The following is a 23,195-nucleotide window of genomic DNA, read 5'->3' as shown; positions in this document are numbered from 1 at the left end:
TCTCTGTCTCAGAGCTGTTGGTGAGCAGTGCCAAAGCAGAGCTCACCCTGCAGGATGCAGTCAAGAACACTGCTCTTCATCTGGCCTGCAGTAAGGTGAGCAACCCCACATGAACATGATGTTCTCTTTGGTTTGAATTTTGTCTGACATGTTTGACTCTGTTTTTAAAGGGGCATGAAACTAGTGCCTTGTTGATATTGGAGAAGATTACAGACAGGAACCTCATCAACTCGACTAACGCAGCCTTGCAGACGTACGTATGGTTCAGCTGCATTAATTGGGCCATAGGGCCCTTGGTCAGAAGAAGTGCACTATATAGGGAATAGTCTGGCATTTGGGAGGTATCCTAATTTTCTGCTGGCTAATCTGATGGTGCTTTCCTCTCAGGCCGTTACACGTTGCAGCCAGAAATGGTCTGACCGTGGTGGTGCAAGAGCTGCTAGCGAAGGGTGCTAGCGTGCTCGCAGTCGATGAGAATGGTAAGATCCGTAAGGCTAACACCATTTTCTCTGGTACTTTTCTTCTCAATGTGTCCACAAATGTTTCTCTCTAATCCACTGCTTGGAAAGGTCTGGGACACTAAAGTCCATGGAGAATAAGAGCACCTCCCAGCTTCCCACTGCACTGAGGCTAGGATACACTGTCACCACCAATAAATCGAGAATTTCAATAAGCATTTCTCTACAGCTGGCCATTCTTTTCTCCTGGCTACCCCAAGCCAACAGCTCCGTACTCCCCACAGCTACTTTCCCAAGCCTCCCAGCTTCTCCTTCACCCAAATCCAGATAGCTGATGTTCTGAAAGAGCTGCAAAAACTGGACCCGTACAAATCAGCTGGGCAAGACAATCTGGACCCTCTCCCCCTAAAATTATCTGCTGCCATTGCTGCAACACCAGCAGCATACCACCCTGCATACCTCTGCTGGCTTGCTTCTGAAGCTAAGCAGGGTTGGTCCTGGTCAGTCCCTGGATGGGAGACCAGGTGCTGCTGGAGGGCCAGTAGGAGGCACTCTTTCCTCTGGTCTAAAAAATATCCCAATGCCCCAGGGCAGTGATTGGGGACACTACCCTGTGTAGGGTGCAGTCTTTCAGATGGGATGTTAAATGGGTGTCCTGACTCTCTGAGGTCATTAAAGATCCCATTGCACTTGTCGTAAGAGTAGGGGTGTTAACCCCGGTGTCCTGGCTAAATTCCCAATCTGGCCCTCAAACTATCATGGTCACCTAATAATCCCCAGTTTACAATTGGCTCATTCATCACCCTCCTCTCCCCTGTAACTATTCCCCAGGTCGTTGATGCAAATGAGAACTTGTTCTCTCAACTTACTTGGTAAAGTAACGAGAGAAAAAAAAAACTATTACTAGTCTGTTCGTATCGTCCGAGATTCATTGGAAAGCTGCCGTGGTCATCTCCCTCTTCAAAGGGGGTGATACTAGACCAAACTGTTACAGACCTGTATCCATCCTGCCCTGCCTTTCCAAAATCTTCAAAAGTGAAGTTAAACAGATCACTGACCATTTCGAATCCCACCGTACCTTCTCCACTGTGCAATCCGGTTTTCGAGCTGACCACAGGTGCACCTCAGCCACACTCAAGGTACTAAACGATATCATAACCGCCATTGATAAAAGACAGTACTGTGCAGCGGTCTTCATCGACCTGGCCAAGGATTTCAACTCTGTCAATCACCGTATTCTTATCGGCAGACTCAACAGCCTTGGTTTCTCAAATGACTGCCTCGCCTGGTTCACCAACTACTTTGCAGATAAGAGTTCAGTGTGTCAAATCGGAGGGCCTGTTGTCCGGACCGCTGGCAGTCTCTATGGGGGTACCACAGGGTTCAATTCTCGGGCGAACTCTTTTCTCAGTATACATCAATGATGTCGCTCTTGCTGCGGGTATTTCCTTGATTCATCTCTACACAGACGATACCATTCTGTATATGTCTGGCACTTCTTTAGACACTGTGTTAACAAACCTCCAAATGAGCTACAATGCCATACGACTCCTTCCGTGGCCTCCAACTTCTCTTACACGCTAGTAAAACGAAATGCATTCTCTTCAACCGATCACTGCCTGCACCCACCCGCCCATCACTACTCTGGACGGTTCTGACTTAGAATATGTGGACAACTACAAATACCTAGGTTTCTGGCTAGACTGTAAACTCTCCTTCCAGACTTATATTAAGCATCTCCAATCCAAATTAAATTTAGAATCGGCTTCATATTTTGCAACAAAGCCTCCTTCACTCACGCTGCCAAACATACCCTCGTAAAACTGACTATCCTACCGATCCTCGACTTCGGCGATGTCATTTACAAAATACGCTACTCAACAAATTGGATGCAGTCTATCACAGTGCCATCCGTTTTGTCACCAAAGCCCCATATACCAACCACCACTGCATCCTGTATGCTCTCGTCGCCAGACCCACTGGCTCCAGGTCATGTAGAAGTCTTTGCTAGGTAAAGCTCGCCATTATCTCAGCTCACTGGTCATCATAACACCCACCCGAAGCACGCGCTGCAGCAGGTATGTCATCCCCAAAGCCAACACCTCTTTGGCCGCCTTTCCTTCCAGTTTTCTGCTGCCAATAACTGGAACGAATTGCAAAAGTCACTGAAGTTGGAGACTTATATTTCCCTCACTAACTTTAAGCATCAGCTATCTGAGCAGCTCACCAATCGCTGCAGCTGTACACAGCCCATCCAACTACCTACCTCATCCCCATATTGTTTTTATTTACATTTCTGCTCTTTTGCACACCAGTATTTCTACTTGCACATCATCATCTGCACATCGATCACTCGTGTTCATTTTCTGAATTGTAATTACTTTGCTACTATGACCTATTTATGCCTTACCTTACTCCATTTGCACACACTGTATATAGATGTTTCTATTGTTATTTACTATACTTTGTTTATCCCATGTGTAACTCTGTTTTTTTGTCGCACTGCTTTGCTTTATCTTGGCCAGGTCGCAGTTGGAAATGAGAACTTGTTCTCAACTGGCCTACCTGGTTAAATAAAATTGTCTTAACACCAGGCTAGGAGATGCCAAGTTATTTCATGTTTTTCACCAAAAGTGTTGTTGTAAACAGTGATGCTCCTGAAGTTATCCTCTGTGGTTCTGTTTGTACCCCTCAGGTTACACGCCGGCCTTGGCCTGCGCCCCCAACAAAGACGTGGCGGACTGCCTGGCGCTGATCCTGGCCACCATGATGCCCGTGTCCCCCTGCACCCCGGCACCCAGCCTGACCTTCAGTGCCATTAACCACTACACTACCAGCCCCTCCAAGAGTGTTACCTTCGACAGCCTGCCCGTGCTGCGCAGTGAACACAGCTCCTACTGCAGCTTCAACAACATCGGCCACCGCGGCCACGACGAAGGCTTCTACAAGGATGAGGAACTCAACGACTCAGACTCGGAGACTTACTGAGAGTGGTGGTGGTCGCTGCCCAGGAGGGGAGCCAGAAAGAAGGGAGGCAAGTGCAGGCGGATGGACAGCGAAGTGGGGCAGAGGCCACAAATATACACCTACACACACCGTGTCTTAAATCACCATAGCCAGCTTTGGGAGGGCACGAGCCAAGACAGTCCGCACAGGAGCCTTAAGAGTCCCGCAAATAGAGAAAAGGAGGGAGAGGGGGGAGGTGCAACAGGCTGGCTGGCCCACACTCATCCTCTCGTACCACCAGGTTCCCTTCCAGCAGATACTGGACTTCAGAGGAACTGCTGCTGCTATACCCCATTTTACCTTTACCCACAAAAGTCCTAAACGGTAGAAACTGTCTGGCAAACAGACAGACATACACCTTATGATGGCAATAACCTGTAGTCCAAGGGGATAGTAGCACTTCACTGAGAGCAAAACAGACAGGGACCAAAAGATGTGGAAGAAGCCTTTTTAAAACCTGTTTTTACTAGAAATTGGTCTGAGAAAAAAACAAGGAGTGATGTTTCATTTAAGTTTCATGAGTGATTGTCATGTTTATCCGCACACTAAGACAGTCAGAACGCACCTAGCCTCTTGTCTGTAATCCATGTGGGAGGGGAAATCATTTATTTTCTATGAACACATTTTAATAAAATCATTCATGTCTTAAGCTCTGTGGGAAACAACAAATTGTAGTATTTGCTCTGATGAGTAATTTCAAAGATGAAATAGAACCCTATACTGAATAGTGCACTACTGTTGAACAGGGCCCATAGGATTCTGGTCAAAAGCAGTGCACTCTAAAGGAAATAGGGTGCCATTTGGGATGTAGTTTTGCATACCGGTATGTGAGCAACAGGACTTTTAAATTGATAAATATTACATTTGTGTTATTAAACCTACCTGTCCTTTGCCCTCTAGAAAGTAAATTATTCATTCATGTATTCTTTCTTGTGATATTTGTCATTTTGTGCCTTCGTTAGTTACTGAGGGGAGGTTAGAAGAGTAAGGGCAGCTGTATGAGCGAAAACAATGATGCACACTAAGTACTACAACGTTTGTGAAAAGCACTGATATTATTCCGAGGCATGTGAGGTGGAAAACATGTCTCCCTTGGAGAGGAGAAACACTGTACACCAATGGTAGGACAGCAGCATTTAGGTTTTCTGTTGGAAAATAAATATCTTATGTCTTTGATCTTATAATCAATGTTTTTGACAGGTTTTGCTTGCTTTAACTTCAAAAAATGAAACCACTCAATCCTTTTATGTGATTGCTTGTTCAAGTCCCCATGTGTCTCTTTTTGAAGATCATTTTAACTGGAAATATGTACAAAACATTTGCTATGTTCATCAAATCAGGAACAGGAGGTTCACAGGTTTTTGTTTCCTTATCTTTCTTCTAAAATGATGAAACTATAGCATGTACATATGAAATAGTGACAATTTGAAACTTCCATGAATTATTTCACTATCTGAAGATTGCTGTATATTTTATGAGTAATAAAAGAAACGAGTTATGTTATTTAATGATGAACTTGTGTCTGTTTTATGTGACAACTGCAGTATAAGTCCATTTCTAGGTGTCAGGCAATGACTGGTGCCAATAACCCAAAAGAAAGGCTACAAGGAACAAGAATGGTATCTTATTGGCAGTGATAAATTGCATGTACCTTGGCCTAACGGTGTGGGTTATGTATTTTATTTTGCATTGCGTCCTCAACATTACATTAAGGGCAATAATAGCATACTTTTATTTACAACTCGCAGGATTTCCATGGGTGAGCTTTCAACCCAAATCTGTACAGCATTGTTAGTCTTTACTGATAAGAAACCGCGGGAGCAGTTGTCTGATTCTCGCTCGTGCTGGAGGAGCGTTCATTTTGGCAAGGAAATGTGCTGATTTTGCAACGACATGGAGAAGAAAGTGTTCAAGGTAAGCATGTTATATTTTTTAATTCTCAATTATATTACTGTGGATTAAATATTGTTTATAAAAAAACTACAAGTCTATGGCCGGGGAGTCTTGACAGTTGGTTAAAGGTACGTTAGAATCTGCTGTGGGTCAAGGGTTATAACACCACCGTCATATTTACGTCGTAAATTGCACGCTATTCCCTATGTAGGCTAGTGCATTACTTAGAGCCATACACAGGTTGGCTGACGTCCCGAAAAACAATGGCCTGAATGCGTGTATCTTGTTATGACTAAACCTCAGCTAGCAACAATAAACTGCGTGTGGAGAATCGTAGATTTTCAGCTCGTATCTTGTTATTGATACCACGACTTGTTTGGAGGTATTTTGACTGATATGTCTATGCAATTGTAGCGTGTGGTTCATTCTGCGTTGTGTACTTTTAATTAGGACGCTGCCACAACTGAAGGTTTGCTAGTTGAATTATTTTTATTTGCCCAGCACACGAAGAGACAACACACATTATGTTAACCCTTGGCGTGGTCCTAGCTCTTGGGCACCTTACTAGCCAAAAGGTCAGGCAAAAGAGCGCCAAAAGGAAATAACAGGTGCTGCATGCACACATTCAATGCGCAACAGCACACCATACAATACAAGTAAAATGATACGGAACATAATTCGGACAAAGTAAAAGACATACATTATGTTAACGCTTGGCGCGGTGCTAGCTCTCAGGCACCTACACATGGACACTCAAACACTGTCCCAAGTCCTCACAAGTTACAATAGATACCCTAGTTAGCGAGCTTTGTGAAACTAGTTAACATAAATATTTATATTATCCACATTGTAACAAACGTATGGTAGCATAACAGTACATTGTGTAACATTACCACGGTTTTATATTGAACCATTTCGGAGCCAAGGACAACATACCTTGCTAGCCGAAGGTCAGGCAAAATAACAATAAGGGGGTACGGAAATACAGATAACCCGCGATGGACCAAACCAAAACATACAAAACTTTTACAATCACATGTATGTACAATATTGATGTGGAAAAGTGTTTGTACACCAAAGAAAAACATTAGCTATGCAGCTGTAATTAAATAAATAAATACACTGAATTATGATTATTATCAAATTATTAACATCCCCTCAGAGTTGTCCATTTTTAAAGAAATGCAGCCAATTTATTCATTACATTTAGCTAACATAGTTAATCAAGAGATTCTTACTTTTGCCTCCATCAGCATGATTGTAATGACATTTGTAGTTCTTTATAACCACATTAGCAGCTAATTAGCATTCCATGTTGGGTAAATACAGGCAAATATATTGATAAAAGTCACCTTGACCTAGAGATTTACACAGATATCAAACTGTCACACCAGGGTAAACCTACCTGAACCACAGCCCTTATTTTGTGAAAATGGAATGGAATGGTGGAAAAACAATTGGAACCATTTCCCTGTTTGACCGCTAGGTTTTATGGTATTATGACTCATACTGTGGTACTCTATAGGGCTCCGGCCAAAATAAGTGCTGTCTTTCAGGAATCAGTGGGAATGACCTCACCCTCACAGACCTGGGTGACCCCATCAATGACGGTGATGTTATGAAGGAAGTCAAGTGAGTGATTTACACTAATGACACATATGTGACTGGTTACAGGATCACATAGACCTACAAATACAGATTCTGTAGTAGGTCAAAGATCACCACCTATGGAGAGGTAGGCCCAGAGCCATGTATTTGGTTAGTTGGGACATTCAAATATCTGCATTATGTTGCATTTACATCAATATGTAAACATTACACGACACAGTATAATCAAAGATATCCATATGAGAGCTGGCTCCCCATGGGCAATATTGACATTTTTAACAATGCTATGTAACCGAACATTATTTTATAATTGACTTGTAAATGAAAGGCTCAAAAGGCGCTAACATGGAGTCATGCCTAAAACTTGGCAGACTTCTCTAAATATATGACTCTGGATAGGCAGGCCGAGTCATCTCATAGTATTGGAACCATAGAATTCGAGTGATTCTATTCAAATTCTAGAATGATTAATTTTACTTCTATGATTCTAATTCTATAATTGGAAAACATCCTCACACTCACATTATAGCACATTATAGTGACCTTAGAGTGATTCCTTTTTCTGTATCTAGACCTGATACAGATCAGAGAGACAGACCAAGTTGGAAGAGGCTGTTCTAGAGACAGATATCCCAACTCTGTGACTTGAGGATGAAGGAGAAATTAAGATGCAGGAGGCTGATCTGAAGACAGATGGCACATCTCAGTCACAGGAGGTTGAGGGAGAGAGCGAGTTGGACGAGGCCATTGTCATCCCATCTCAGTCACAGGAGGTATGATGCATTGCGTTTTGTGTTTTAATGACGCAGTGAAGATTAAAATGCCAAATTAATTTCCCAAGCTTTAGCTTATAAAGGTCTTCTAATCTAGGAGGCCAAAGGAGAGATTGAGTTAAATCAGGTTGATCTGAAGACAGCCACATCAACTCTGACACTGGAGGTCGAAGGATAGAGTGTGATGCAGGAGAGTGATGATCTAGAGACAGCTGGGACATCTCAATCCCAGGAGACTGAACGAGTGGCAAAGGTAAATGCTTCCAGATAACAGTGTGTGTGTGTGTACATGTCTGTTTGTGCACACAGACAGTAGTTCGTAAACAGACATTGCGTGAACAGTGCCTATGGCGAATTTGATTGAATTCCAGCCTAAGTCTGCTTTCTGTCATCCCCATCAGGCTGCAGTGGTGACCTTCACTACCATGACCCGCAAGGCTGCAGCCTCCCAGACCAGCCTCACCCTCAGCAGGGGAAAGAGAAGCTACCCAGACCTACACGCCTTTGTGCAGGACATAAAGGATGGGTAGTTGCTCTTTGGTTCCCCATGCATCCCCTAGATATGTTCGATATTAGAGCCTTGGTCAACAATAGTTCCTTATTTAAGGAATAGGGGCCATTTGGGACGTACCCATAGGGACAATCTCAATTGCATTCTCCTCGAGTCCTCTCTTCTCGCCTCCTTCTCAAACCCATTGGATGAGAAAGCCCTCCCTTTTGACCTTCTCGTCCAATGGGTTTTGAGAAGGAGGTGAGGTGTCTCGGGAAATACAAGGGACTCAACTGACCAATCAGGGATGTTTGGATGTGGCCTACTTCCGTAGAGGTCCATCCATAACGTAATCTAAGAGAATAGAGGTAATATCATGTAGTTTATTTGTGTACCTGTTTTTATTTACTTTTCAGCCATTGGAATCTGCTGAGTGAGAATATGCGTGCCGGGGTGAGTTATAGTCACTTCTAAAGTAGTTCATGTTGGTAAGATGGACCAAACATTCCAAACTCTTATTGGTGGAAATCGTGCAGGAGCTTTAATTCAGAGGTTCCCAAACTTTTCTACTTAGGCCCCCCTTTCCAGCATTGTGGAACATCCTGAACCACTGCTTTAATTGACTAGCTTGAGTAAACACATGGTGCAGCAGTGCAGCTCCGTTAAAAGACCATATTGAGTTAGTTTGTTAACATTTCAGATGAGCAGAGATGAGTTTAGTGCTAGGTGCATATGGATATTACAAATTGGGTGATGGAGTCTACATCCACTGTGGTCGTTCCTGCCATTGACCTCACTATGCAGATCGAGCTCTCTGATTCGTCAAGCTCTTCTGGATCAGGAAGTAATGAGACAAGAGAAGTGACCTCTCTTGGCCGCAGCGTCAGATTCAGCTTTTGTGGTGGACCCAGTAGACGCACCAGTTCTGGAACTGCTTGAAGCACACAAACTCCCACGCCTTTCCCCTCCTCTCACAGGTACCTATCCCCATCCCCTCCTCTCACAGGTACCTACCCCCATCCCCTCCTCTCACAGGTACCTACCCCCATCCCCTCCTCTCACAGGTACCTACCATTATAGGTACCTACCCCTATCCCCTTTTCTCACAGTTACCTACCATTATAGGTACCTACTCCTATCCCCTTCTCTCACAGGTACCTACCCCTATCCCTTCCTCTCATGGGAACCTACCCCTTTCCCCTCCGCTTGTAGGTCTTTCTAAAAACATTATTCCCATGTCCCTTATCATAAGTACAAATATCCATTCCGGATCCACTTAGTGTTGAAATACTACACAACTACTCTAAAAGGTTTACTCTAAATGTTAATATTTGGTCGTGAGTGTCATTTGAGATGGTTCACAATGCTTCCCTTTGAATAACAATAACAAGGTTGAGTTTGTGTCCCAAATTCTTGGATCATGTTTTTTATTTTGTTACCATGTACTATTTCATTTCTGTTGTGCATTCTGTAGGTCCATGACCTCTTTGCTGAGTGATGACGAAGAACGATATGTCTCCTCACCTGAGGGTGGTGAGAGAGATGAGACACAGACCCCACTCGGTACCACTGAGTTCTGTGTTTGGAATCTCTGAGGATTCTGTCTTCAACATGGTCCAGAGAGGCCAGTCGCAGAGTGACATCGTACTGTCGTCCAGTTGGAGTAGACGGGAGAAATACAGACCTGTCAAAATACCAACGGACATCAAGTTTATGATGGGTATTGTGGAGTTGGTAATGAACCTTCTCAACTCTAGATTGGCTGAGCTAATGCGAAGTTTCAGTCAGGGAACTCTAGGTCCGCTGTCTGGTAGTATCTCAGCAAGTCAGCAGTTTGCCCAAGAAATGCTAAGCGTGGTGTTTGCTAAGATGTATTCCCATGCCATAGAGCATATTGCGCACGGCCACAAGTCTCATCCAAGTCAATTTCTGTCTGACAACAGAATGACAGAAGTGTTGTGGATCTTGTACTTGAGGTTTTTGGGATAACAGGATTTTTGGATAGCAGGAGCCCGTCAAGGCTAGAGTGCCTGCTCCTACAACTCAGCTAGTGGAGCAATAGATATGGGAGTTCTTGCTGGGGACTAGGTCAGACAGGTGTCTGTCAAACTCAGACCCTTTGTCTCAAAGTCAACGCTCCACCATGTCCATGACAGATCTGTCATCTATTTCTGACTCCACCTTGAAGCAGTTGTGTTGTAGCTCTGCTGTTGCAACTGTCTGCCAATCAAACAAAATGGACCTCGAGAGCCAGAGACCAACCGACCTGTCAGCTAGAGACCTTTGAGGACATGGATATCTCAGACATCCTCCAGGGCCCGTTGGCCGTTTGAGGAGGCTGCTATGATTAAGCACCCAGAGATGTCCACCTCGACAATATACAGGTCTCTGCTTCTCGACTCATCTCTCACCTCCTCTAACATGGTCACTGAGAGCATTATCTTCAACAGCCCACGCCCATCAGAGGAGAATGCGAGTATTCAGAATGTGCTCCCTGCTGATAAAGTTGACATCCTCCATGGTCAACCAGTGGAGGGGTATATCGTCAAAGCTGAGCAATGCATCACTCAGGTCATTCAGGATGCAGCTGTGACATATACTAGCGTGCTGGATAAAACCGACACTTGTGGGAAACTGTCGGAAGTTCTGTCTGTCTGCGTTTCCGCTGAGAATATTGAGGATGCATCCTCTGATCTATTTGGTGGAATTATTTCCGACCTGCATGAGGTATCTGAGGTCAATAAGACCTCCATGCGTACAAAATCAGGTTGCAAAATGTTCTGGGTGGAAGTGAGTTCAGGTTCCCAGAAGATTTATACCAAAACCCTGGACAAACTGAGGAAGCTTTTCACCCCTCACCTTCTCACAGAGCTCGATTTGGATAATTTTTCCCTCAATGACATTGGACTACTTGTAACTGAGACCACTGTGGAGGTATCTCCTGTACAGAAGACAGACATTAATACCTCTTCAATGTCCTCAGCCCACCAGCTCACCCTCGACACCTGCACTAAAGGGGTCATCAAAAAGGTATTCTCGGTGCTGAGGGTGGAGACTTCAACCAGAAGATGGACTAAATTTCGAAATTGGAGAGCCTCAGCCGAGATTGCCAAGCTCACGCAATCTCGTAGTGCTGCCAGCAGATCCTCTAACATTTCCATCCAAAGCTTTCACAGTGCTGAGTTCCAAGCTACGGCCAAACAGATTGTGCGTGAGGCCATTCTCAGAGCTGCTAGCGAAGCCAACTGTTCTTTGCCACAGAGCAGCACCTTCTCACACCATGTGGTTTCTACAACTGAAGATATAGTGAATATGATCATGCAAGACCTTGAAAGTCTATCCCAGTACATAGAGGAGGATGCAGCCTCCTTCCCACTAGGAGAGAAAAAGCTGCAGTCCCAGAGTTGTCTTTGACACCTTATTGGATGCTGCTCAAACCATGTACCACAGAGTAAAGGATAGACTGAACGTCTTTGTCTTTTCCATCCGTGTCAGTCACCACAGCCAAAGATGTGCTGGACTCCACCCCTGTGGAGACACTCAGATGCTCAAAGTCCCCTGACACTGCTCTTGTTAAGGACAGGAGCCGCCCTGTCTGTGAGAAGTGAGAAGCCATTTTCAAAAGTCAGTTAGACACAAGGGCTTTAGACCTTTTAGTCATCGAGTGGCTCCTCCACAGACCACCATGTAATTGACACATGCAGTGAGGATGTCACTCTGCCCCCCAGGAGTATGTCAGTTGTGAGCGTCACCAGTTTGAAGAGAACCTCTCCTCTCCATGGTAGTGGATTGAGTGCAAGTTGTGAACCTCTTGTGGCTCTACAAGACAGAACAGTGGCAGTCAGCCAAGAAGACTTTAGCAAAACTACAAAGACGACGCTCAGCTTGATCCTAAATGTGATCAAGTGCAGATTGGCCAACTGAGAGTTCATCTGTTGGGCAGAATGCAAGTGAGGAGTGTTTGATAGCCACTAACATGTTAGACTCTCAACTGGAGATCCTTGACCTGTTGCCTGACATGAGTGCTGCCAATGAGATCACAAGGACAGAATGCCATACCTCTAATGCAATGGACAAGACAGGTTCACAGTCAGCGCTTGTGAGTCAACAAGAAATAAACATATCTCTCACCAGTATCATAGTGAAAACTATAATGGACACATTGGAGACAGACGACCCAGAGATGACTTCAGCAGAAGAAAATCTGGATAGGCTCCTGTCAATTGAAGCCCTTCAAGATGCGTCTGGCAACCTGATCAAAGGTCCATGGTCTCATTCAGGAGATAACCATAAGCCGCCAGCTTCAATCCACGACTGGCCACAGAAGCCTCTCTCAACCAGCGCTGCCAAAGCCAGCACTGAGGAAGCTGTCAAAGGACGATGCGTCAGAGCTCGTTTACAGCTTTGCCCAGACTTCTGTTAGCAGACTCCTGGGACAGTGTTTGGGTAGGCCTATGCCACCCACCGCTGACAGGGTTTTGGATCAGGTCATCAAGTTGATGACAGACATTTTTTTTTTTTTTTTTTTATTTTACCTTTATTTAACCAGGTAGGCAAGTTGAGAACAAGTTCTCATTTACAATTGCGACCTGGCCAAGATAAAGCAAAGCAGTTCGACAGATACAACGACACAGAGTTAAACATGGAGTAAAACAAACATACAGTCAATAATACAGTGTAAACAAGTCTATATACAATGTGAGCAAATGAGGTGAGAAGGGAGGTAAAGGCAAAAAAGGCCATGGTGGCAAAGTAAATACAATATAGCAAGTAAAACACTGGAATGGTAGTTTTGCAATGGAAGAATGTGCAAAGTAGAAATAAAAATAATGGGGTGCAAAGGAGCAAAATAAATAAATAAATTAAAATTAAATACAGTTGGGAAAGAGGTAGTTGTTTGGGCTAAATTATAGGTGGGCTATGTACAGGTGCAGTAATCTGTGCATGGTGATGGACAGCCTGACTGATCTGTCCAAGTCTGCAATGGAGGATGGTAAGTGAAAGTACCTCTTCATCTGCATAGGACTTCATTGTAACATGATGCTCATTACATTGCGTTTTATGATGTAAACTTCACTGGTTGTGTCCAAAATGGCACCTTCCATGTTTAGTGCACTACTTTTGACCCTATGGGCCCTGTTCAAAAGTAGTGCACTATAAATGGAAGAGAATGGCTTTTGGGACACAGTGACTGATTTCCATTGTTGTGTCCTCTTCTCCCAGTTATTGTACCCAGCTCGGTCACACCAGCTTGCTCTTCTTACTTAGACACCAGCAATGCCGCAAGTGACATCATTTGTGGTGTTGTGGCTGACCTTAATGCTACTGAGGAATTCCCTGCCAGTGGCCTTAGCCCAGCTGATGTAAAGGCTGACGGCATGGCCCGCCTTCCTTCTGCCAGGGGTGAAGAGACTAAGAAGAACAGGAAGTGGCATTTCCTACCCAAAATTGTCAAGATTCCAAAGATCAGGATTAAGGTAGAGGGCTCAGTGTCTTTAGATTACCTCTGTAAGGCAGGGCTGAAATGTACCCTACAGATTCACTAAACCCCTATTGTCTCTTCATTAGAACAATGCTGTTGTCATTGTCTTTAGGAGGTTGAGTGAGGCCGCTGTAATACAATCCTAATACACATGGGAGAGAGTCAATGGATGTGTCCCAAATTGCATCCTATTCCCTATATAGTGCACTACTTTTGACCAGAGCTCTATGGACCCTTGTCAAAAGTAGTGCCTTACGTAGCCAATAGGACAGTTATTTTACACAGGCTCAGTTGTCCTGATGTGTTTTGTCAACAGCTGTACAAGACAAAAGGGGAACCGAAGAGCCACCCTGAACAGGATTCTCTGCCTACCAAACGTCTCAGAGAGACTCGTATTTCACAGGGTAAGTGATAAGCATCGATAATGTCATATTGATGTATCATCCTATGGCCAGCTTGTTAAAACGGTGACTACAGATACAGGTGGACAGACAGGCAGACAGACAGATACACACATTAATTTTCTGATTATGAAATATTCTTTTCACAGATGCTGAGTGTGAGGTTCCATCCACTTCCCCACCCAAGGAGGCCCTGACAACCACACTGGCGCCTGCTCCCCAGGAGTCCCAGTACCGTAAACGCCCTCTCATAGTCAGGGTTGTTGCATCCCCACACCTACCAGTGAAGCACCACAGGCTAGTATGAGCGGTAGCTCTGGGTTGTTGTGAACTAACACCTGGCTACGAAGTAGATGTGCTTTTCAGGATGCCAAGACACATAGGCTTTTCTGGGACCATTCCCATTTTACATCTTTCTGCAGTGGAGCAGTCATAGGCTTAACTATGGTAGTTAGATTTGGAATGAATTTGCCATAATAGTTAAGGAAGGAAAGATAAGACCTGAACTCAGTGGTGTTTCTAGGAATGGGAGCCTTCTCAATAGCTTCAGTTCTGTTTCATGGGCTGTATCCCCTCTGCATCTATCACATGACCTAAATAGGCTATGCTGTTCTGGAAGAAAGAACATCTCTTAACTTTCAGATTGCAGACTTTGTCTTTTTGGGACTTCTTCAAGATTTCTCATGTGCTCTTCTGTGTCACGCATATCATCAATATAACAGATTACCCCTTCTATACCTTGTAGGATCTGAACCATCATTTTCTGAAAAATATGACGCACAGGCAACACCATAAGGAAGCCTGTTGACCTTAAAACAACCACTTATGTGTATTCATGGTGAGATAGTGCTTAGACCGCACCTCTAACTGTACTTGCTCATATGCCTGTGACAAATTCAGCTTTGTTAACGTCTCACCCCCGGTCAGCTTTTTGAACAAGTCCTGTGTTTTTGGTAAGGGATACTGATCTACTTCCAGCCACAGATTGATAGTTACCTTGTAATCTCCACATATTCTTACAGTACTGTCTGTTTTCAGGATACACACAATTGGAGCAGCCCATTGACTGTAGTTAACTGGAGTAAGGACCCCTTCTGACTCCAACGTAACTAGCTGTTTTTCAACCGCTTCTCTAAGTGCATACGGTACTGGGCAAGGACTGCAGAATTTATGTGCAGCCCTATTAGTTACATGTGACACAGTTACACAGCTTGGCTGTGATACCTTTTAGCATCCCTAGCTCTGGCTGAAACATCTACTGTCTCTACAGCTGTTACTGTGTACATGTGACCAGTCTAGCTTCAACTGACTGATCCAGTCTCTACCCAGCAGGGCAGGACCATTTCCTTCTACCACCAGCAAGTCTAAAAAAGTTGTACTCCCATTACACTTGACCTTGACTAAGATTTTCCCACTTAGAACTAATGACTGTTTACTGTATGTTTTTAACACCCAGTTTGCAGGGCTCAATTTTGCACTTTTGAACTTGCTGTTGTACAACCTCTCTGACATCAAACTGCTGCACCTGTATCAACTTCCATGTTGAGTCTCACATCATCTATCCTTACATACAAAGTCTTTACGTCTACTGCAAACAGTTCAGTTCCTTTTACGTTACCCAACTCATAGTCAGTGGTGAAAACGGCTGAGGTCCCTTTATCAGAGTTCTCACTCTCATTTGAGATGTAATGCTCCAAACTCTGGCACTTGAGTGCGATGCAATGCTCCTGTGTTGAAATGACGTTCTTGTCCCCTCTCTCGCTGGTGTGCGTTGCCCTGATCATCGTTGCTCCACTCGTCTTCCTGCAGTCACAGTAAGGAGGCCCCTCTCTCTCTCAGTAGCATCCAGGTGCTTATTCAATTTCACTTGCCTCGTTTAATTGTTTCCCACTTGACGCGAGCGGCAAGTCATGGCTCCGTGTCCTTTCTTCTTGCACTCCAGAAGCTCAAAATCCACGTAGCGCCACTCATCTGGCTCGTGCCCTTTTCCCACACAATGGCAACATGGTTTACAGGTTTCCTCCGTTTTCTTGGCAACGCTTTTCTCCTCAACTGCATTTGCTTTGAAAGTATTTTGTGAAGACTGCAGTGTGCTTTTCCTTGTTACTTCAAAAGAAAATCCCATATCCACAGCCAGTGCTAATGTTAAATCGTGTGTGAGCTACATTCAGTAAACGGTCTCTCAGCTCTGCACTTTTAACACTACACACAGATATCACGTACTGACAGACTGAATTTTCTTAAACTAGCCAAATACTCACTAATCGACTCTCCCTCGAGTTGACTCCTTGCATGATACTTACATCTTTCAGCAATACAATTTGTCATCGGTATGTAGTGACCTTTCAACAGTGCAACCAACTGTCAACGTTGTTTCACTTGGTTTCTGTGGCGCATTAAAGTCCTGTAATGACCTGACTAGATCATAATGGAACAATTGTCCACAGATGATTGAGTTTACAAATTGACGGTTTATTAACCCAACTTTGCGCAGACTACTGTTTGGCCGTAGCCAACACCAAATAAATTAAAGATAATCCACAAACCGACCGTGACCTTCTCTTGTGAAAGCCAGATGTAAGAGAGCGAAGAAAGGCTAAACCTGGATTTAACTTCCAATGCTCCACCCCCTCCCCCTGCCCCCTCCCCTCCACGCCACTCCACCAACCACCAGGATGCCCGGAATCAGAACATTCCAGGCATTGCTGTGATTGGCAGATAGCAGGTGGATTGACATGTCGGACCCCGCGAACACTGGGTACTGGTAAGTACAACACAACCCCCTACTAGCCTAACACATAACAACACACAGCTGTCTGTGCGGGTCGCTACAGCCCATTAACAAATTGTAAGTCTTTCTGCCAACAATCGTCAGAAAAAATGGTTTTAGACATATCCTCGTACTTAAGCCCATTAACGTTTTAGCTTCAAAACATTCCTCGAAGTGGAAATTCTCGGCCTCGCCCAGCGACCTCTTCCGTGCTAGCTTTTCTACAGACTGTCTCGATGGAGGTAGCACTTTCTTTCTCGCTCTGTTCCCCTTCGGACAAAAACTCCGATACCTCAACGCCAATCTGTTGCATCCCTGGTTAAGGGAAGCGGGTTGTTTTTAGTTATTGTAAAGAAAAACTCAACAGTATAAAGCATTAACATCACGAAGATGACAGTGGATACTAAATAGCTGGTTCCAAGCGGAGTCCATCTGCACCCTTTCAAAGGAAACAATTGAATACCATTAGTGTGTAGGCTAGTTACAGTGTGTAGCCTAGTTAGAGCCATAAATATCCAGCGGTCATCTGAAGTATGCAAGCCATGACAATGTATAAATGAGTACGATTAAAATCAAATGTTTCCCTGTATCCATACTAGCTGAATATGAAACAGCTATAACGCTTCTTGGCTCTTCCCTACAGGACAATGAGAAGCGGTCAACGTTGCATGCTGCTGCCTATCTAGGAGATGCAGAAATTCTAGAGCTACTCATATTATCAGGTACGGTTATCATTGAAGAGAAGGATTACGCTCTGACTCATGTCCATCGGACTTTGACTTCTGTTTTGGTGCTTGTTGTGTTTGCATGTGACCGTTTCCCTCATACTTACCATTAAGATCTTATGTGCACCCGATGTATTTAAAAATAATAATTCTAATGAAGGTCATTGACAGCTGAAACGTCCCGATTTTAACTTGATTAGTGAAGCATCAAGATATTAATTGTGAGGGAGTCGCACCAGTTCCTTCCGTCCTCATGATTTTGGGTTGCACCTCGTCTCTTTTGGCTGAGCTCCTTCTACTCCTCTCAGTGACATGACATTTTCTTCAGTGTTGCTGTGTAATGAAAGTCCAATTCCCAGAATAGCTCTCTACAAGAGGTTTTGGGAGTGTTCTAAATGGCTCCCTATATAGTGCACTACTTTTGACCTGAACCCTAAGGAAATCCCTATGTGCCCTGGTCAGAAGTAGTGCACTATAAAAGGTATTAGGTTGTTTTGGACACATTTTTTCTGTACTCCAGCCATTTAAGATGTTGCCTTGTCAACCCCAGAGTCTGTCGTCGTCGTCCCCCCCCTCCCCGTCTTTGTGTCCCAGGAGTAAATGCCAAAGACAAGTGTCTCAATACACTGCACCGGGCCGTGGCTTCCTGCAGTGAGGTACGTGTACTGATAGACACACCTGTGCATATGCGTTTTACTGTTAAGTGTGTTGTGATTTTTAAATGCACTTTAAACAAAGTTGAACATGATTTGAACTGTGCTCCTGTAGGAGGCAGTCCAGGTGCTATTGAAACACTCTGCTGATGTGAACGCCAGGGACAAGAACTGGCAAACGCCGCTCCACATCGCTGCGGCCAATAAGGCGGTCCGCTGTGCCGAGGCCCTGGTCCCTCAGCAATGTGAACATGTCGGACCGGGCGCTGCACCATGCAGCGTACACCAAGAGGTTAGCAATTAGCATGGACATGATTACACACTGTAGTTAACACTTTATACCTGTCCTATCCCCAGGTTGAGTTGACGATGCATCCGATTACCTGCATTGGTTGTATGTAGGGCTGTGACTGTTTTGGATGAAGACTGCCATGAAAATAAACTGTCAAAACCAACAACAAGAAAACACTTTTTTAATCAACTTTATTTTGATGGAGATATTCTTTACCCATAACAGCAGTGGTAACTATTTGTTATTGTTTTGCTGACTTAGTCCATCTATTAAACTGTACATCACTTCTCCAACTATATTTTGATGCGCCACAATCAGCAGATCTGCTATACAGTTGAAATCAGAAGTTTACATAGAAAGAGGTTGGAGTTATTAAAACTCGTTGTGCAACCATTCCACAAATTTCTTGTTAACTATAGTTTTGGCAAGTCATTTAGGACATTTACTTTGTGCATGACAAGTAATTTTTCCAACAATTGTATACAGATTATTTCACTGTATTACAATTCCAGTGGGTCAGAAGTTTACATTCACTAAGTTGACTGTGCCTTTAAACAGCTTGGAAAATTCCAGAAAATGATGTCATGGCTTTAGAAGCTTCTGACAGGCTAATTGACATCATTTGAGTCAATTGGAGGTGTACCTGTGGATGTATTTCAAGACCTACCTTCAAACTCAGTGGGAAAATCAAAAGAAATCAGCCAAGATCTCGGGGGAAAAAATGTAGACCTCCACAAGTCTGGTTCATCCTTGGGAGCAATTTCCAAATGCCTGAAGTTACCATGTTCATCTGTACAAACAATAGTACGCAAGTATAAACACCATGGGACCATGCAGCCGTCATACCGCTCAGAAAGGAGACTCATTCTGTCTCCTAGAGATGAACGTACTTGGTGCGAAAAGTGCAAATCAATCCTAGAAAATCAGCAAAGTACCTTGTGAAGTTGGAGGAAACGGGTACAAAAGTATCTAATCCACAGAAAAACGAGTTCTATATAGACATAACCTGAAAGGCCGCTCAGCAAGGAAGAAGCCACTGCTCCAAAACTGCCATAAAAAAGCCAGACTACGGTTTGCAACTGCACATGGGGACAAAGATCGTACTTTTTGGAGAAATGTCCTCTGGTTTGATGAAACAAAAACAGAACGGTTTGGCCATAATGACCATCGTTATGTTTGGAGGAAAAAGGGGGAGGCTTGCAAGCCAAAGAACACCATCCCAACCGTGAAGCACGGGGGTGGCAGCATCATGTTGTGGGGGTGCTTTGCTGCAGGAGGGCCTGATGCACTTCACAAAATAGATGACATCAGGAGGCAGGAAAATTATGTGGATATATTGAAGCAACATCTCAAGACATCAGTCAGGAAGTTAAAGCTTGGTCGCAAATGGGTCTTCCAAATGGACAATGACCCCCAAGCATACTAACAAAGTTGTGGCAAAATGGCTTAAGGACAACAAAGTCAAGGTATTGGAGTGGCCATCACAAAGCCCTGACCTCAATCCCATAGAAAATGTTGGCAGAACTGAAAAAGCATTTGCGAGCAAGGAGATCTGACTCAGTTACACCAGCTCTGTCAGGAGGAATGGGCCAAAATTCACTCTACTTATTGTGGGAAGCTTGTGGAAGGCTACCCGAAATACTAATTAAGAGTATGTAAACGTCTGACCTCCTGGGAATGTGGTGAAAGAAAAAACTATTCTGTTTTATTCTTAAAATAAAGGGATCCTAACTGACCTACGTCAAGTCATTTTTATTAGGATTAAATGTCAGGAATTGTGAAACTGAGTTTAAAATGTATTTGGCTAAGGTGTAAACTTCCGACTTCAACTGTATAGTTGTATTGTATAGTCTCTCCTAACTGTATATAGGAGAGAATCTATGAAGGTCAGTTCATTGGGAAGGGGGTGAGGTGAAATGTGGGGACTGGGGGTAACTATAGTACCTATAACCTACAGGCTGGGGGTGGGTGGTTAGCCTCTGCCCTTCACCGCGGACCTTTTTCATTGTTCCAGTAGGTCGGAGGAGTGAGGTGGAAAAGTCGGCTCTCATTGCAACAAACAAAAAAAACGGTAATTGTGCATATTCACTGTCTATCCCTGGGTCAGTGCCACTTGAAAAATATTCTGCTAATCTCTGTAGTCATACAGTTTAGTAGAATTGCATGATAACTTTTAAAAAGGCCCCCCCAAAAAAAGAGAAACATCTGACATAGCCTAACTCCACCACACGCTGCATTGAATAGTGGTCGAGTTAGTCTAAACGATGACTACTCAAATTAGTAATATTCAGCTATCTTACATAAGTCCGTAAATGTGATTCATGGAATGCTTTAAAAAAAAGAAATTGCTTCCCCTTAACTGTCTTGCTCAGAGGCCAGTAAGCTAAGCGTAAACACGCTAATGTTACGCCCGTCGGCTGTCAGTTATGTCGATGACTGTACATACGGCACGCCAATCACCGACACCGGAAGTCCCATGACCGTCACAGCCCTAGTTGTAGGCTTGAGTTTGTTCAAGAGCAGCTTCAACGGCAGATTTTGCTTTAGTTTTCCTCAGCCTGTGTTTTGTTTCTCTCTCCTTTTCCTGTTAGATGGTGAGGCTGCTTCTCTCCAGAGAAGCCAACATGAATGCTTTTGACAAGGACCGCCAAGCAATCCACTGGGCTGCTTACATGGGTAACGAGTTGACCACATCATTTACATTCTGAATGTCCTTATCCCAGTGAGTGAATGGGCTGTGTGTTAGCCTCACAGCTCAGCTGTATAGTCCACCACTAGTGTTTTATTATGTCAGAATGATGGACAAAGTATGTTGATAAGATGTAGGTTTACAATTGTACTAACATGTAGCTTCAGCAGCAACGTCATCAGACGGCCCAGTTGCAGCATCAGTAGAGTACTCATAGTCAGACGACATGTGCCTCAGATTACAGGTCATCATTTGCAGGAGTGCTACCATGGTTTGGAGAGGCGTGTTGCTGTAGAATACCTGTCTGTTCTACACAGTCTAGGCCAAATTGCCATTTATGTTGACCAACATGCACCCCATGCAGTTCTAAAAGTATGTTTCAGGCCTTAACTTCTCTGGCATGTTTAGCGTCAGACCCTATGGATCGGAGCAAGGCCAGGGCATGCACAATGGAGACGTCATTTGATGACAGCTCTGAAAAATTTAGGTTAAGGTACACAAGCAAAAGGTTTGACAACATTATTTAGACTGAGTTACTCTATGCTGTTGAATGAGTGTCAAACACAGCAGCACCATAGACAGTGACAAAGAACATAGCTAGCAGGGTTGTGGAAAGAAACACTTACCTCCAAGTCTCCTCTGCAGAGAGACTTGATCTTGCTTCTGGGACTTTCCAACAGGGCAACAAGAAACTGAGGAGAAAGTGTTGACAGAAGTTGAGTTCACACAAAATAGCTACATATATTAATAGCATATTTCCCAAACAAACTCCTTCACTCCAAATAAAACATTAGTGAAGCAACCTTCAACGACCCCCACAGTCAACACAAAGCGCAGCAATTCTCACACACCTCCCATGATAAGGATATTAGTCTTTGTTATCAACAGGTAATGTCTTCCCATCATTACAGATATAAATGGAATATATGGAGTAGAAAAGATTGCTTGCCCACCAACAAGAATCAACACACATTCTACATGGTCTATTTCTATCTGAACGTAACAACTCAATCAAGCTTGTTAATTGATCGTTACGTCATGTTTGTCAGGTAAACAAAAATGATCCCTAAAGCCAACACCTCATTTGGCCGCCTATCATTCCAGTTCTCTGCTGCCTGTGACTGGAACGAATTGCAAAAATCGCTGAAGTTGGAGACTTCTATCTCCCTCACCAACTTCAAACATCTGCTATCTGAGCAGCTAACCGATCTCTGCAGCTGTACATACATAGTCTATCGGTAAATAGGCCACCCAATTTGACCTACTTCATCCCCATATTGTTTATATTTATTTACTTATCTGCTCTTTTGCACACCAATATCTCTACCTGTACATGACCATCTGATCATTTATCACTCCAGTGTTAATCTGCAAAATTGTAATTATTCGCCTACCTCCTCATGCCTTTTGCACACAATGTATAAAGACTCTTTTTTCTACTGTGTTATATTGACTTGTTAATTGTTCACTCCATGTGTAACTCTGTGTTGTCTGTTCACACTGCTATGCTTTATCTTGGCCAGGTCGCAGTTGTAAATGAGAACTTGTTCTCAACTAGCCTACCTGGTTAAATAAAGGTGAAATAAAAAAATAAAAAATACAAATGAGTATATTTCATATTCTCAGAACCCAACAGTAGGTTTTAAGGTGTTGCTGTGGGGCCCATAGGGCTCTGGTCAAAAGTAGTGCACTAAATAGGGAATAGGCTGCCATTTGGGATATAGTCAATGATATTCAGTAGGTTTTAAGGTGTGGTTGCATGTTTGTCGTCACTCTTGATGTTCTTTTTCCAGATTACAAGTGAAACACCTTTAGATGTGGTAAGTGCCAGTTGGTAACTTTTCCTCACACTTGCTTGTTTAAGGTATGGATGCAACACCCCAGTATGTCTGCAGAGGCTGGTCACTGAGATTTACCATGTTACACATGCTACTAGACTAACCTTCCAAGTAAAT

At 43.8% G+C, this 23,195-nt stretch overlaps 2 protein-coding genes and 1 long non-coding RNA gene across 12 annotated transcripts in view; 2 read left to right on the top strand and 1 right to left on the bottom strand.

Moving 5' to 3' along the window:
• LOC112225235 (serine/threonine-protein phosphatase 6 regulatory ankyrin repeat subunit A-like) overlaps positions 1-4,979 on the top strand; it is a 40,041-nt gene extending 35,062 nt beyond the window's left edge. The window contains 4 exon segments of the mRNA XM_042315046.1: positions 13-95; positions 171-253; positions 388-479; positions 3,154-4,979. Of these exon segments, the coding sequence (XP_042170980.1) occupies positions 13-95; positions 171-253; positions 388-479; positions 3,154-3,446 (551 nt within the window). The 3' untranslated portion in view covers positions 3,447-4,979.
• A 2,879-nt stretch (positions 4,980-7,858) lies between these two features.
• On the top strand, positions 7,859-23,188 carry LOC112241818 (serine/threonine-protein phosphatase 6 regulatory ankyrin repeat subunit A-like). 10 transcript variants are annotated; one of them, XR_006082102.1, is made up of 8 exons: positions 7,859-8,264; positions 14,027-14,114; positions 14,261-16,875; positions 17,525-17,603; positions 18,157-18,262; positions 18,375-18,551; positions 20,509-20,622; positions 21,143-21,920. XR_006082102.1 is itself a non-coding variant. In XM_042315044.1 (6 exons), exons 1-6 carry the CDS (start codon positions 17,118-17,120, stop codon positions 23,042-23,044), a joined length of 420 nt encoding a protein of 139 aa, XP_042170978.1. In that variant the 5' UTR covers positions 16,969-17,117; the 3' UTR covers positions 23,045-23,188. The 10 variants fall into 10 exon arrangements, 3 of the variants coding, with proteins under 3 accessions (XP_042170978.1, XP_042170977.1, XP_042170979.1); XR_006082104.1 differs by having other exon boundaries at positions 18,127-18,262; XR_006082103.1 differs by lacking the exon at positions 7,859-8,264 and adding an exon at positions 13,063-13,705.
• LOC121844676 lies at positions 9,621-16,551 on the bottom strand. The gene is made up of 2 exons (XR_006082109.1): positions 16,415-16,551; positions 9,621-9,912 (listed from the first exon to the last, which is right to left on the bottom strand). It is a non-coding gene; the product is annotated as an uncharacterized LOC121844676 (long non-coding RNA).
• Positions 23,189-23,195: the final 7 nt, after the last annotated feature.

This window comes from Oncorhynchus tshawytscha, unplaced genomic scaffold (genome assembly GCF_018296145.1).
Source record: "Oncorhynchus tshawytscha isolate Ot180627B unplaced genomic scaffold, Otsh_v2.0 Un_contig_4294_pilon_pilon, whole genome shotgun sequence".
Classification (NCBI taxonomy): Eukaryota; Metazoa; Chordata; class Actinopteri; order Salmoniformes; family Salmonidae; genus Oncorhynchus; species Oncorhynchus tshawytscha.
The sequence above is the reverse complement of the archived record's forward strand: the minus strand, read 5'-3'. Positions and strand labels throughout refer to the sequence as shown.

Bases quoted from the DNA above. Each gene is read 5' to 3' on its own strand.
- LOC112241818 (XM_042315043.1), top strand. The intron at 17,604-18,200 runs GTACGGTTATCA...TTTGTGTCCCAG, and splicing joins AGAGCTACTCATATTATCAG to GAGTAAATGCCAAAGACAAG. The intron at 18,552-21,142 runs GTTAGCAATTAG...TTTTCCTGTTAG, and splicing joins CATGCAGCGTACACCAAGAG to ATGGTGAGGCTGCTTCTCTC.